Below are 15,770 nucleotides of genomic sequence, written 5' to 3' on the forward strand. Positions count from 1 at the left end.
CTTCACAGCGCCAGGGTCCCAGGTTCGATTCCCCGCTGGGTCACTGTCTGTGCGGAGTCTGCACGTCCTCCCCGTGTGTGCGTGGGTTTCCTCTGGGTGCTCCGGTTTCCTCCCACAGTCCAAAGGCGTGCAGGTTAGGGTAGATTGGCCATCGATTGCCCTTAGTGACCAAAAAGGTTCGGAGAGGTTATTGGGTTACGGGGATAGGATGGAAGTAAGGGCTTAGGTGGGTCAGTGCAGACTCGATGGGCCCAATAGCCTCCTGCACTGTATGTTCTGTGTTCTATATTGCAACCAGAGGTTACGATGTTAAGGTAACTGGAAAGGGTGGCACGGTAGCACTGTGGTTAACACTGTTGCTTCACAGCTCCAGGGACCCGGGTTCGATTCCCGGTTTGGGTCACTGTCTGTGCGGAGTCTGCACGCTCTCCCTGTGTCTGCGTGGGTTTCCTCCGGGTGCTCCGGTTTCCTCCCACAAGTCCCGAAAGACGGGCTGTTAGGTGAATTGGACGTTCTGAATTCTCCCAACCAGGCACCGGAGTGTGGCGACTAGGGGCTTTTCACAGTAACTTCATTGCAGTGTTAATGTAAGCCTACTTGTGACGCTAATCAAGTTGATTATTAAAAAAAACAAGGTTACTGGAAAAAGAACCAGAGGGGGTGATGAGAGGAATTTGGACTCAACGAGGGGATGGAAAAGATTCAATGAAAACCTTTGAGATGGGATTGGGATATATTTGAAAAGGAGAATATAGATGTTGGGGACAGTGTGGGACTAATTAGACAGCTCTGTCAAATAGCCCACACAGATATGATGGGCTGAATGGACTCCTTCTGTGCTGTGCCATTCTGTGCTGTGCCATTCTATGATTCCACCGAAACTGCATCAGCTGCAATCTTTCTTTTATTTTCCAACCTTTTCAATCCTTTTTCTCAAACGCTGCCAGATCTGGCAGCATGCAGTCTGTTTGGGATGTCATTCTTGTGTTGCAATCTCCTGCTGTGTAACCTTTTAAAATTCACCCTGAGGTATCAGTGAAATGCTTTAACTAAAGTGAAAATGTTTGAGAGGTGTTAACTCATGAATAGTTATGCCATATTGCTACATTTTGAGTGTTGTTGCTCCCGGACCTGTTGCTGTTTGGGGGGGGGGGGGGGGTTAGGGGGTTGATTGGCGACGAGGATGATGACTGGTTGGGGTCGGGTGTGAGTTTTCGCATTTTGACCCATTGTCCTTTGGGGAGCGTTGGAGGAAACGGACAGATCGTTCTCAGCGCTAAGCAACGTCTAATATTCAAAACGCAGAGTGAAATGTGGAACTGCACCAGATACTGCTGGTTCCATCGGTACGATTTCAGCTTCTCTAAGACCTGGGAGTCTATGTGAAGTGGTTTGTTTTTGTGGAAAGCTGTGGACCTGGAATTGGCACTCAACCCATCGACAGGGCTGATTTTGTGAAATCATTTGCTTGTCGGTGCTCGGCTCTGTCCATGTTGTAAATGTAGAATCTTGTCCGTGGAAATACAGTGATCGTTTGTAAGAGAAATCACAGTTTTTAGTGAAACCTAATGCAATAAAATAATTGGAAATAGCAGCCAGCAGACTGCAGTGTAATTTCTAATGTCCAAGCGTATGAATATTAAACCTAGTAATGCTAAAATGGTTCATGTCAGCTGTCACAGTTATCTCACTCCCTTGGGCAGGATTCTCCCAGCCCTGGGCCGGGCCGGAGAATCCCCCGTGACTGGACCCCGACGCCGCAGGGCGGAGAATTGGTGCCGGCATGGTTGGGTCGGGGGGTCGCTCTACGCGGCCGATCTGCCGATTCTCCAGGCTGGATGGGCCGAGCGGCCACAGTTAAAATGACCCGGGGGGAGTGCCTCCAATGTGGCCTGGCCCGCGATCAGGGCCCACCGATTGGCGGGCCGGCCTCTGTGTCTGGGGGCCTCCTTTCCTAAGCGCCGGCCCCAGTAGCCCTGCGCCATGTTGTATCGGGGCCGGCACGTTGAAGGAGGCCACTGCGCATGCGCAGATCCCGCGGCGCACAGTTCGCTCCGGGATCGGCAGCTGGAGTGACGTGAACCGCTCCAGTGCCATGCTGGTCCCCTGGAGGGGCCAGAATTAGACATGGGAGCGGACCGTTCACGCCGTCGTAATCATCATCCACCAATCAATATCCACCAATCATCCTCCACCAATCATCCTCCACCAATCATCCTCCACCAATCATCCTCCACTAATCATCCTCCACCAATCATCCTCCACCAATCAATATCCACCAATCATCCTCCACCAATCATCATCCACCAATCATCCTCCACCAATCATCATCCACCAATCATCATCCGCCAATCATCATCCACCAATCAATATCCACCAATCATCCTCCACCAATCATCCTCCACCAATCATCCTCCACCAATCATCATCCACCAATCATCATCCACCAATCATCATCCACCAATCATCATCTGCCAATCAAAATCCGCCAATCATCATCCACAAATCATCATCTGCCAATCATCATCCGCCAATCATTACCAGTCATCCATCATCCGCCAATCATCATCCGCCAATCATCACCCACCAATCATCAGCCACCAATCATCATCCGCCAATCATCATCCGGCAATCAACATCCGCCAATCATCATCCACAAATCATCAGCCACCAATCATTACCAGTCATCCATCATCCGCCAATCATCATCCACCAATCATCATCCACCAATCATCATCCACCAATCATCATCCACCAATCATCATCCACCAATCATCATCCACCAATCATCATCCGCTAATCATCATCCACCAATCATCATCCACCAATCATCATCCACCAATTATCATCCACCAATCATCATCCACCAATAATTTTTTTTTAATAGTAAGAAGTCTTACAACATCAGGTTAAAGTCCCAACAGGTTTGTTTCAAACACTAGCTTTCAGAGCACTGCTCCTTCCTCAGGTGAATGGAGAGGTATGTTCCAGAAACACATATATAGACAAATTGAAAGATGCCAGACAATGCTTGGAATGCGAGCATTTGCAGGTAATCAAATCATTACAGATCCAGAGAGAGGGGTAACCCCAGGTTAAAGAGGTGGGAATTGTCTCAGCCAGAACAGTTGGTAGGATCTCGCAAGCCCAGGCCAGATAGTGGGGGGTGAATGTAATGAGACATGAATCCCAGGTCCCTGTTGAGGCCGCACTCATGTGTGCGGAACTTGGCTATAAGTTTCTGCTCGGCAATTCTGCGTTGTCGCGCGTCCTGAAGGCTGCCTTGGAGAACGCTTACCCGGAGATCAGAGGCTGAATGCCCTTGACTGCTGAAATGTTCCCTGACTTTTTAAAAATAAATTTAGAGTACCTAACTCATTATTTCCAATTAAGGAGCAATTTAGCGTGGCCAATCCACCTACCCGGCACATCTTCAGGTTGTGGGGGTGAAACCCACGCAGACACGGGGAGAATGTGCAAACTCCACACGGACAGTGACCCAGAGTTGGGATCGAACCTGGGACCTCGGCGCCATGAGACTACAGTGCTAACCACTGCGCTCATCCACCAATCATCATCCGCCAATCATCATCCTCCACCAATCATCATCCGCCAATCGTCATCCACCGATCATCATCCACCAATCATCATCCGTCAATTATCATCCGCCAATCATCATCCACCAATCATCATCCACCAATCATCATCCGCCAATCATCATCCGCCAATCATCATCCACCAATCATCATCCACCAATCATCATCCGCCGTTCATCATCCAGCAATCATTATCCACCAATCATCATCCACCAATCATTATCCACCAATCATCATCCGCCAATCATCATCCACCAATCATCATCCGCAAATCATCCACCAATCATCATCCACCAATCATCATCTACCAATCAACATCCACCAATAATCATCCGCCAATCATCCACCATTGATCATCCCAAAAACCCAATGAAATGATAAAGAAAGCTCACAATGATTGGTCAACCACAGCTGGGAAATACGGGAAGATGCCGGGCATGTTGTGCTGAAATGCACGTTTAGCTCTCTTCCCTCTCTATGGTACTATATTCACATTATTAAATATAAAATGCTGTGTGGAATCTTAACATTCCACTGTTATTGTGCCCATCGATGGCTCTGACAGGTGTAATCTGTCTGTTGACTGAATTTATTTTCCTCTTTCAAAGAGGGTAGCGTCTCACTTCAAAACATTTCACTGACCATCGAGAGAAATTATTCGGATATATTTGGATGAATAACTACCTGCGTGGGTTCCGCGGTGGGGCGGGTCTGGAGTGTGGATGCCAACATCTACCAAGGGGTCATGGGTCGAGACCTGGGACAACCAGGTTTGACATATCTTTGCTATATTTAGTTTGAGGGCTGTTTCGGGGATGTCTCCTGGAGTTGGGGGACAGACTCTGCATAACGGGGTCAATACTGCCTGAGAAGGCCAGGTTTAAGACCTTTGTGCCGACATTGTGTAGATTGACTCTGCCCAGGGAGGACGGTTTTTGGCAGATTGCTGAGGGTATGTTTCCCAACTCTCAGTCGGATGTCTTCCCGGAGATGACATCAACTCCAACTCCAGGAGACTTATGTAAGGCTGAAGAAACAAGGTTCAGACAGGGCGCTGGAGGGATACAAGATAGCCAGGAGGGAACTGAAGAAAGGGATTAGGAGAGCTAAGAGAGGGCATGAAAAATCTTTGGCGGGTAGGATCAAGGAAAACCCCAAGGCCTTTTACACATACGTGAGAAATATGAGAATGACTAGAGTGAGAGTAGGTCCGATTAAGGACAGTAGCGGGAGATTGTGTATTGAGTCTGAAGAGATAGGAGAGGTCTTGAACAAGTATTTTTCTTCAGTATTTACAAATGAGAGGGGCCATATTGTTGGAGAGGACAGCGTGAAGCAGACTGATAAGCTTGAGGAGATACTTGTCAGGAAGGAAGATGTGTTGCGCGTTTTGAAAAACTTGAGGATAGACAAGTCCCCCGGGCCTGACGGGATATATCCAAGGATTCTATGGGAAGCAAGAAATGAAATTGCAGAGCCGTTGGCAATGATCTTTTCGTCCTCGCTGTCAACAGGGGTGGTACCAGAGGATTGGAGAGTGGCGAATGTCGTGCCCCTGTTCAAAAAAGGGAATAGGGATAACCCTGGGAATTACAGGCCAGTTAGTCTTACTTCGGTGGTAGGCAAAGTAATGGAAAGGGTACTGAGAGATAGGATTTCTGAGCATCTGGAAAGGCATTGCTTGATTAGGGATAGTCAGCACGGATTTGTGAGGGGTAGGTCTTGCCTTACAAGTCTTATTGAATTCTTTGAGGAGGTGACCAAGCATGTGGATGAAGGTAAAGCAGTGGATGTAGTGTACATGGATTTTAGTAAGGCATTTGATAAGGTTCCCCATGGTAGGCTTATGCAGAAGTAAGGAGGCATGGGATAGTGGGAAATTTGGCCAGTTGGATAACAAACTGGCTAACCGATAGAAGACAGAGAGTTGTGGTGGATGGCAAATATTCAGCCTGGAGCCCAGTTATCAGTGGCGTACCGCAGGGATCAGTTCTGGGTCCTCTGCTGTTTGTGATTTTCATTAACGACTTGGATGAGGGAGTTGAAGGGTGGGTCAGTAAATTTGCAGATGATCCGAAGATTGGTGGAGTTGTGGATAGTGAGGAGGGCTGTTGTCGGCTTCAAAGAGACATAGATAGAATGCAGAGCTGGGCTGAGAAGTGGCAGATGGAGTTTAACCCTGACAAGTGTGAGGTTGTCCATTTTGGAAGGACAAATCTGAATGCGGAATACAGGGTTAATGGTAGGGTTCTTGGCAATGTGGAGGAGCAGAGAGATCTTGGGGTCTATGTTCATTGTTCTTTGAAAGTTGCCACTCAAGTGGATAGAGCTGTGAAGAAGGCCTATGGTGTGCTAGCGTTCATTAGCAGAGGGATTGAATTTAAGAGCCGTGAGGTGATGATGCAGCTGTACAAAACCTTGGTCAGGCCACATTTGGAGTACTGTGTGCAGTTCTGGTCACCTCATTTTAGGAAGGATGTGGAAGCTTTGGAAAAGGTGCAGAGGAGATTTACCAGGATGTTGCCTGGAATGGAGAGTAGGTCATACGAGGAAAGATTGAGGGTGCTGGGCCTTTTCTCATTGGAACGGAGAAGGATGAGGGGTGACTTGATAGAGGTTTATAAGATGATCAGGGGAATAGATAGAGTAGATAGTCAGAGACTTTTTCCCCGGGTGGAACACACCATTACAAGGGGACATAAATTTAAGATAAATGGTGGAAGATATAGAGGGGATGTCAGAGGTAGGTTCTTTACCCAGAGAGTAGTGGGGGCATGGAATGCACTGCCTGTGGTAGTAGTTGAGTCGGAAAATTTATGGACCTTCAAACGGCTATTGGATAGGTACTTGGATTAGGGTAGAATAAGGGAGTGTAGGTTAACTTCTTAAGGGCAGCACGGTAGCATTGTGGATAGCACAATTGCTTCACAGCTCCAGGGTCCCAAGTTCGATTTCGACTTGGGTCACTGTCTGTGTGGAGTCTGCACATCCTCCCCGTGACTGCGTGGGTTTCCTCCGGGTACTCCGGTTTCCTCCCACAGTCCAAAGATGTGCAGGTTGGGTGGATTGGCCATGACAAATTGTCCAAAATTCTATGATTAACCTAGGACAAAAGTTCGGCGCAACATCGTGGGCCGAAGGGCCTGTTCTGTGCTGTATTTCTCTATCTCTATCTCTATCTCTATCACATGACCTCCACTTGCTCCCCACGTGCTCCGTGCTTTCAGCACATTCCCATAGCCAATCCGAAAGGGAACTGAGTTTACATTATCCAATTGGAGCATCTCTCATCCTGAGTCAAACTCCTTTCTCCTCATCGCTAATATTTTTCTCAATAGTGGAGTCAGTGACGCAGTTGAATTGCCTCCGGATTCAAACCTCATCACGGCCGATGGTGGAGCTAGAATTCAATTAAAAACATTTGGAATTCAAAGTCTAATGATGACCATTCATATCGCAAGGGCTAGAATACAAGATCAGGGATGTACTTCTGAGGCTGTATAAGGCTCTGGTCAGACCCCATTTGGAGTATTGTGAGCAGTTTTGGGCCCCGTATCTAAGGAAGGATGTGCTGGCCTTGGAAAGGGTCCAGAGGAGGTTCACAAGAATGATCCCTGGAATGAAGAGCTTGTTGTATGAGGAATGATGAGGACTCTGGGTCTGTACCCGTTGGAGTTCAGAAGGATGAGGGGGGATCTTATTGAAACTTACAGGATACTGCGAGGCCTGGATAGAGTGGACGTGGAGAGGATGGGTGGGATCACTGACCCTGGGCCGCCCCGTGGCCGGGTCGGAGAATCGCCGGGCTGCACGCGATTCACGAGGCGTCCCCCCGAAACAGGTCCGCCGATTCACCAGTGACTGGAGAATCAGCGCCATTGGCGCCGGCATGGCGGCGGTCAGGGGCCGCTCTGTGTGCCCCCCCCCGGCGATTCTCTGCGTGCGATGGGCCGAGTGGCCACCGAGATAGGCCGAGGCCCGCCGGTACTGTTCACGTGGTCTTACTCGGATGGGCTGAGTGGCCACCGAGATAGGACAGGTCCCGCCGGCGCTGTTCACGTGGTCTTACCCGGATGGGCCGAGTGGCCACCGAGATAGGCCAGGTCCCACCGGTACTGTTCACGTGGTCTTACCCGGATGGGCCGAGTGGCCACCGAGATAGGCCGGGTCCCGCCGGTACTGTTCACGTGGTCTTACCCGGCGGGACATCGGCGTCCATCCTATGGGGTGAGGCCTGGTGGGGAGGAGAGGGGATCCAGCCCCGAGGGGGGGCCTCCACCGTGACCTGGCCTGCGATCAGGGCCTATCGATCTGCGGGCCGGCCTCTCCTGGTGGGGGCCTCTTTTGCTCCGGGCTGGCCCCTGTAGCCCTACGCCACGTTGCGTCAGTGTCGGCGCTGTTGCTATCTTTCAGTGGCGATAAATATGGCAATTAATAAGGTCGCCTTTCTTAATTTTAATTATGAATATGCTTTCAGAGTCGCCAGGTATCTCTCGATACCGCCACAAGGTTCAACCGAATACCGATCAAAGAGCCAATACACCAGTTAGTTAGTTCAAAGTCAATACTATTTATTTACACAGTATGATTTACTCATGTACAATAACATTACTGGCTAAACTATATCTATCGCTAACGCCTATACTTAACTTCGGATGCCCACTTAGGTCAGAGGAACAATGGCCGTTGTTCGGATCTGAGGCTGTTGGGTTTGAAGAGGTAACAGGAGAACAGCTAAGGTGGTCCATCTGGTAGAGAGCGTTGAGCTTGAATTTACTGCTTCTGGTGGGGCAGGTGGAAGGGTCTCTCTGGTTGAGAGCCGATTCCGAGAGGCCGAACATAGGGTGGGGTCTCCTTCTTGTACTCGGGGGGGGGGGGCTTTGCGCGCTTTCAGGCGGGCCTTAAACTTGGTCCCAATTAATTGGGCAGCTTCTTGATCACTGCCATCGATCTGAGCCAATAAAGGGGCGGGGGTCCTGATGGCTGGGCGTGTCCTAAGTGGCCGTTGGCCTTGCTTTGTGTGTATCTTCCTGCTGGGGTAGTGGCGCCGGAATGTCTGGGACGGTATCGGCTACCTGAGCACCAGTCTTTAGTTTGTCGGAGATGGGTCATCAATGTGCAAATCGGCCAAGAGTTTCGGTTCTGTCTGCAGTCTGTCTTCCCAAATACACATTCAGGCTCTGTGTCTGCTTGTTTACTTTGCATTGTCCATTTTTCCCTGTATGCTCTGCGAGTGCCCATTTTATATGCTGAATGTGGCCATCCCAGATGGCTACAGCATGGAGAAGGAAGCTAGCATGCATGCACGAATTCACGCCGACCACAGTGCGCATGCGCAGGCCCTGCGGCGCCCGTTTGACGCCGGTATCGGCAGCTTGAGTCCCTCCGGTGCCGTTCTGGCGCCCTGTCGGGCAGGGGATCGCTGTACTTAGCGGTCCGAAGGCACCGTCGTAAAACTCTCCGGTTTTTATGACGGCGTCAACACTCTGCCTTCAGGAGGGAGAATCCTGCCCGATGTTTCCAATTGTAGGAAAAACTAGAAGCAGAGGACATGATCTCGGACTAAAGGGACGATCCTTTCAAACAGAGATGAGGAGGAATTTCTTCAGCCAGAGGGTGGTGAATCTGTGGAACTCTTTGCCGCAAAAGGCTGTGGAGACCAAATCACTGAGTGTCTATCAGACAGAGATAGATAGGTTCTTGACCAATAAGGGGATCAGGGGTTATGGGGAAGAGGCAGGAGAATGGGGATGAGAAAATGTCAGCCATGATTGAATGGCGGAGTAGACTCGATGGGCTGAATGGCCGAATTCTTGTCCTATGTCTTATGGTCTCACCATGGAGAAATTGTTGATTATTGTCAAAAGGATCAGTTTCCCAATAGCTTCCTCTAAATGTTAACGTCACTGGAGCAGTAATCCAGAGGCCCCAGGTAAATGCTCTGGGGGCAAGGGTTCAGATCCCACCACGGCAACTGGTGGCATTTAAATTCAGTTCATCAATCTGCAATATAAAACTAGTTGATGCACTATCAATGACGCAAAACCGAGAGTAGGATGTAATCGAGGTTTTATTACACCGAGATGTGTGGCCTCCGACAGCAGCTGACAAAATGGCTGCTGTACGGGGAGCACACATATTTATACTCCGCCTACTGGGCGGAGCCAGCAGGCAGGGATCTACCCCCGTACCTGTAGTGCAGGGGCCTTACCGTAAAGCATCTATAACAACATCCTCTATATACAATATATACATCAGTGGTGACAACCACACTAGTCACAGTGATGGGGACCATGAAACCATTGTCGATTGTTGTAAAACCATCAGGTTCACTAATGTCCTTGAGGGAAGGAAATCTGCCGTCCTTACCCGGTCTGGCCTACAAGTGACTCCTGACCCTCAGCAATGTGGTTGACTATTAACTGCCTCTGAAATGGCCGAGCGAGATGCTCAGTTCGAGGGCAATTCGGGATGTGCAACAAATGTCGGTCCAGCCAGAGACACTCATAGCCTGTGAAAGAATTTTTAAAAAGCAATGGCTTCAATTTATAAACTCAAACTTATTATCAGGCAATAGGTGAATGGGGGATGCTGAATAATCATAAATCCATCATCACAGGGGTTTCCATTCATCAATCATTACAGCACAATACTAGGAGCAAGAATGTAACCCGTGCTGTCCCTGTCCTGGGAGTGTTTGATGGGGACAGTGTAGAGGGAGCTTTACTCTGTATCTAACCCCGTGCTGTACCTGTCCTGGGAGTGTTTGATGGGGACAGTGTAGAGGGAGCTTTACTCTGTATCTAACCCTGTGCTGTCCCTGTCCTGGGAGTGTTTGATGGGGACAGTGTAGAGTGAGCTTTACTCTGTATCTAACCCCGTGCTGTACCTGTCCTGGGAGTGTTTGATGGGGACAGTGTAGAGTGAGCTTTAATCTGTATCTAACCCCGTGCTGTACCTGTCCTGGGAGTGTTTGATGGGGACAGTGTAGAGTGAGCTTTACTCTGTATCTAACCCCGTGCTGTACCTGTCCTGGGAGTGTTTGATGGGGACAGTGTAGAGTGAGCTTTACTCTGTATCTAACCCCGTGCTGTACCTGTCCTGGGAGTGTTTGCTGGGGACAGTGTAGAGGGAGCTTTACTCTGTATCTAACCCCGTGCTGTACCTGTCCTGGGAGTGTTTGATGGGGACAGTGTAGAGGGAGCTTTACTCTGTATCTAACCCTGTGCTGTACCTGTCCTGGGAGTGTTTGATGGGGACAGTGTAGAGGGAGCTTTACTCTGTATCTAACCCCGTGCTGTACCTGTCCTGGGAGTGTTTGATGGGGACAGTGTAGAGGGAGCTTTACTCTGTATCTAACCCTGTGCTGTACCTGTCCTGGGAGTGTTTGATGGGGACAGTGTAGAGGGAGCTTTACTCTGTATCTAACCCCGTGCTGTACCTGTCCTGGGAATGTTTGATGGGGACTGTGTAGAGGGAGCTTTACTCTGTATCTAACCCTGTGCTGTACCTGTCCTGGGAGTGTTTGATGGGGACAGTGTAGAGGGAGCTTTACTCTGTATCTAACCCCGTGCTGCACCTGTCCTGGGAGTGTTTGATGGGGACAGTGCAGAGGGAGCTTTACTCTGTATCTAACCCTGTGCTGCACCTGTCCTGGGAGTGTGTGATGCGGACAGTGTAATGAAATGAAAATCGCTTATTGTCACGAGTAGGCTTCAATGAAGTTACTGTGAAAAGCCCCTAGTCGCCACATTCCGGCGCCTGTCCGGGGAGGCTGGTACGGGAATCGAACCGTGCTGCTGGCCTGCTTGGTCTGCTTTAAAAGCCAGCGATTTAGCCGATTGAGCTAAACCAGCCCTTGTGTCTGACCCCGTGCTGTACCTGTCCTGGGAGTGTTTGATGGGGACTGTGTAGATTTTTGATTTGCTTTGATTTATTATTGTCACATGTATTAGTATACAGTGAAAAGTATTGTTTCTTGCATGCTGTACAAACAATGCATACCGTACATAGGGAAGGAAGGAGAGACTGCAGAATATACTGTTACAGTTATGGCAAGGTGTAGAGAAAAGGTCAACTTAATACGAGGTAGGTCCATTCAAAAGTCTGATGGCAGCAGGGAAGAAGCTGTTCTTGAGTCAGTTGGTACGTGACCTCAAACTTTGGTATCTTTTTCCTGACGGAAGAAGGTGGAAGAGAGTATGTCCGGGGTGCGTGGGGTCCTTAATTATGCTGGCTGCCTTTCTGAGGCAGCGGGAATTATAGATAGAGTCAATGGATGGGAGGCTGGTTTGCGTGATGGACTGGGCTACATTCACAACCTTTTGTAGTTTCCTGCGATCTTGGGCAGATCAGGCTCCATACCAAGCTGTGATACAACCAGAAAGAATGCTTTCTATGGTGCATCTGTAGAAGTTGATGAGGGTCGTAGCTGACATGCCAAATTCCCTTAGTCTTCTGAGAAAGTAGAGTCATTGGTGGGCTTTCTTAACTATAGTGTCGGCATGGGGGGACCAGGACAGGCTGTTGGTGATCTGTACACCTAAAATTTGAAGCTCTCGACCCTTTCTACCTCGTTCCCATTGATGTAGACAGGAGCATGTTCTCCGCTACGCTTCCTGAAGTCAATGACAATCTCCTTCGTTTTGTTGATTTTGAGGGAGAGATTATTGTCATCGCACCAGTTCACCAGATTCTCTGTCTCATCCTATACTCTGTCTTGTCGTTGTTTAAAATCCGACCCACTACGGTCATCAGCAAATTTGAAAATGAGGGAGCTTTACTCTGTACCTAACCCCATGCTGTGCCTGTCCTGGAAGTGTTTGATGGGGACACTGTAGAGGGAGCTTTACTCTGTACCTAACCCCTTGCTGTGCCTGTCCTGGGAGTGTTTGATGGAGACAGTGTAGAGGGAGCTTTACTCTGTATCTAACCCCGTGCTGTACCTGTCCTGGGAGTGTTTGATGGGGACAGTGTAGAGGGAGCTTTACTCTGTATCTAACCCCGTGCTGTACCTGTCCTGGGAGTGTTTGATGGGGACAGTGTAGAGGGAGCTTTACTCTGTATCTAACCCTGTGCTGTACCTGTCCTGGGAGTGTTTGATGGGGAGTGTAGAGGGAGCTTTACTCTGTACCTAACCCCATGCTGTGCCTGTCCTGGAAGTGTTTGATGGGGACACTGTAGAGGGAGCTTTACTCTGTACCTAACCCCTTGCTGTGCCTGTCCTGGGAGTGTTTGATGGAGACAGTGTAGAGGGAGCTTTACTCTGTATCTAACCCCGTGCTGTACCTGTCCTGGGAGTGTTTGATGGGGACGGTGTAGAGGGAGCTTTACTCTGTATCTAACCCCGTGCTGTACCTGTCCTGGGAGTGTTTGATGGGGACAGTGTAGAGGGAGCTTTACTGTGTATCTAACCTTGTGCTGTACCTGTCCTGGGAGTGTTTGATGGGGACAGTGTACAGGGAGCTCTACTCTGTATCTAACCCCGTGCTGTAATTGTTCTGGGAGTGTTTGATAGGAACAGTGTTGAGGGAGCTTTACTCTGTATCTAACCCTGTGCTGTACCTGTCCTGGGAGTGTTTGATGGGGATAATGTAGAGAGATCTTTACTCTGTATCTAACCCCGTGCTGTACCTGTACTGGGAGTGTTTGATGGGGACAGTGTAGGGGGAGCTTTTCTCTGTATCTAACCCCGTGCAGTACCTGTCCTGGGATGTTTAATGGGCACAGTGTATAGGGAGCTTTACTCTGTATCTAACCCCGTACTGCACTGTCCTGGGTGTGTTTGATGGGGACAGTGTGAAGGCATCTTTACTCTGTATCTAACCCCGGGCAGTACCTGTCCTGGGAATGTTTGATGGGGATTTGGGATCCAACCCCATCACATGGCTGGTAGAATTTAAACGTAATTAAATAAAATTTGAAATTGAAAGCAAATCTCAGTGATAGGGGTCGTGAAACATTCATCAATTGTTGTTGGAACCCATCTGGATTAATGCAGCGCTCCCTCATTACTGACCCTCTAACTGTGCAGCACTCCCTCAGTACTGACCCTCTGATAGTGCGGCACTCCCTCATCACTGACCCTCTGACAGTGCAGCACTCCCTCAGTACTGACCCTCCAACAGTGCAGCACTCCCTCAGTACTGACCCTCTGACAGTGTGGCACTCCCTCTGTACTGACCCTCTGACAGTGCAACACTCCCTCAGTACTGACCCACTGACAATGCAGCACTCCCTCAGTACTGACCCTCTGACAGTGCAGCGCTCCCTCAGTACTGGCCCTCTGACAGTGCAGCACTCCCTCAGTACTGACCCTCTGACAGTGCAGCGCTCCCTCAGTACTGACCCTCTGACAGTGCAGCACTCCCTCAGTACTGACCCTCTGGCAGTGCAGTACTCCCTCAGTACTGACACTCTGACAGTGCAGCACGCCCTCAGTACTGACCCTCTGACAGTGCAGCACTCCCTCAGTACTGACCCTCTGACAGTGCATCACTCCCTCAGTACTGACCCTCTGACAGTGCATCACTCCCTCAGTACTGACCCTCTGACAGTGCAGCACTCCCTCAGTACTGACCCTCTGACAGTGCATCACTCCCTCAGTACTGACCCTCTGACAGTGCAGCACTCCCTCAGTACTGACCCTCTGACAGTGCAGCATTCCCTCAGTACTGACCCTCTGACAGTGCAGCATCCCTCAGTACTGACCCTCTGACCGTGCAGCACTCCCTCAGTACTGACCCTCTGACAGTGCAGCACTCCCTCAGTACTGACCCTCTGACAGTGCAGCACTCCCTCTGTACTGACCCTCTGACAGTGCAGCACTCCCTCAGTACTGACCCTCTGACAGTGCAGCACTCCCTCAGTACTGACCCTCTGACAGTGCAGCACTCCCTCAGTACTAACCCTCTGACAGTGCGGCACGCCCTGTGCTGTAGTGCGCTGTATGTCCTCTTTTTCTCTGTTTCTGTGACCTCCTCCTTTCCTGCCACCTCTGCACCCCTCTAATTTTGGCTTCTTGCCCATGTTTTCACCGGCGTGAACGTTGTGCCTCCCACTGCACATGACCTAAACTGTGTAATCCCCTCCCAAAACCTCTCTGTCTCTGTCCCGCTTGACCAAACTCCCGTTGCTTGGATTCGATTGGATTGGTTTGGTTGATTGTCACCTGTACCGAGGTACAGTGAAAAGTATTTTTCTGCGAGCAGCCCAAACAGATCATTAAGTACATGAAAAGAAAATATAAAGAAAATACATAATAGGGCAACACAAGGTAGATAATGTAACTACATAACACCGGCATCGGATGAAGCATACAGGGTGTAGTGTTAATGAGGTCAGTCCATAAGAGGGTCATTTAGGAGTCTGGTAACAGTGGGGAAGAAGCTGTTTTGAGTCTGTCCGTGCGTGTTCTCAGACTTCCGAATCTCCTGCCCGATGGAAGAAGTTGGAAGAGTGAGTAAGCCGGGTGGGAGGGATCCTTGATTATGCTGCCCGCTTTCCCCCGGCAGCGGGAGGTGTAGATGGAGTCTTGACCTGGTATCTGTTTTTGTGATTCGATATGAAATCTTTGACTGTTGGCGCTGTTGTTCAGCAGCTCAGCGATATTTCACTGTCTCAGCGGCGAAGGTAAATAGCGAGTTGGATATTTACGTGGTGTTTTGCTGCTTGTTCCAGGTCGACGTGAGGACCAGACACTGACCATCCTGGCCCCAGCACGGGACATTACGGTGAACGCGGGAGAATCGGCCTGCTTCGAATGCGAGGTTCGAGGGCCCCCCGACGTCGATGTTGACTGGCTGACCAATGGGAAGCTGGTCCAGCCCGCCCTGCTCAACTGCAAGATGCACTTTGATGGCAAGAAATGCAAACTGCTCCTCAACTCGGTTCATGAAGACGACACAGGAGTTTACACCTGCAAGCTCAGCACCGTCAAAGGTGAGGCTCAGCCCTCTGGGCCCGGAACATACATATATACCTACGGTGGTTAGCACTGCTGCCTCATGGTGCCAGGGTCCCAGGTTCGATTCCCGGCTTGGGTCTATGTGGAGTCTGTCCATTCTCCCCGTGTCTGTGTGGGCTGCCTCTGAGTGATCCGGTTTCCTCCCACAAGTCCAAAGTGCTGCAAGTTCGGTGGGGTTAGGAGGATCGGGCGGGTGGGTGGGGCTAGGT

At 49.9% G+C, this 15,770-nt stretch overlaps 1 protein-coding gene across 1 annotated transcript in view; it reads left to right on the forward strand.

Moving 5' to 3' along the window:
• The window catches only part of spega (striated muscle enriched protein kinase a), a 462,850-nt gene that overhangs the window by 286,655 nt on the left and 160,425 nt on the right, over positions 1 to 15,770 (forward strand). The window contains exon 10 of the mRNA XM_038790314.1: positions 15,276 to 15,536. Within this exon, the coding sequence (XP_038646242.1) occupies positions 15,276 to 15,536 (261 nt within the window). The remainder of the gene's footprint in view (positions 1 to 15,275; positions 15,537 to 15,770) is intronic.

The sequence above is a fragment of the Scyliorhinus canicula genome, chromosome 2 (genome assembly GCF_902713615.1).
Source record: "Scyliorhinus canicula chromosome 2, sScyCan1.1, whole genome shotgun sequence".
In the NCBI taxonomy this organism is placed as follows: domain Eukaryota; kingdom Metazoa; phylum Chordata; class Chondrichthyes; order Carcharhiniformes; family Scyliorhinidae; genus Scyliorhinus; species Scyliorhinus canicula.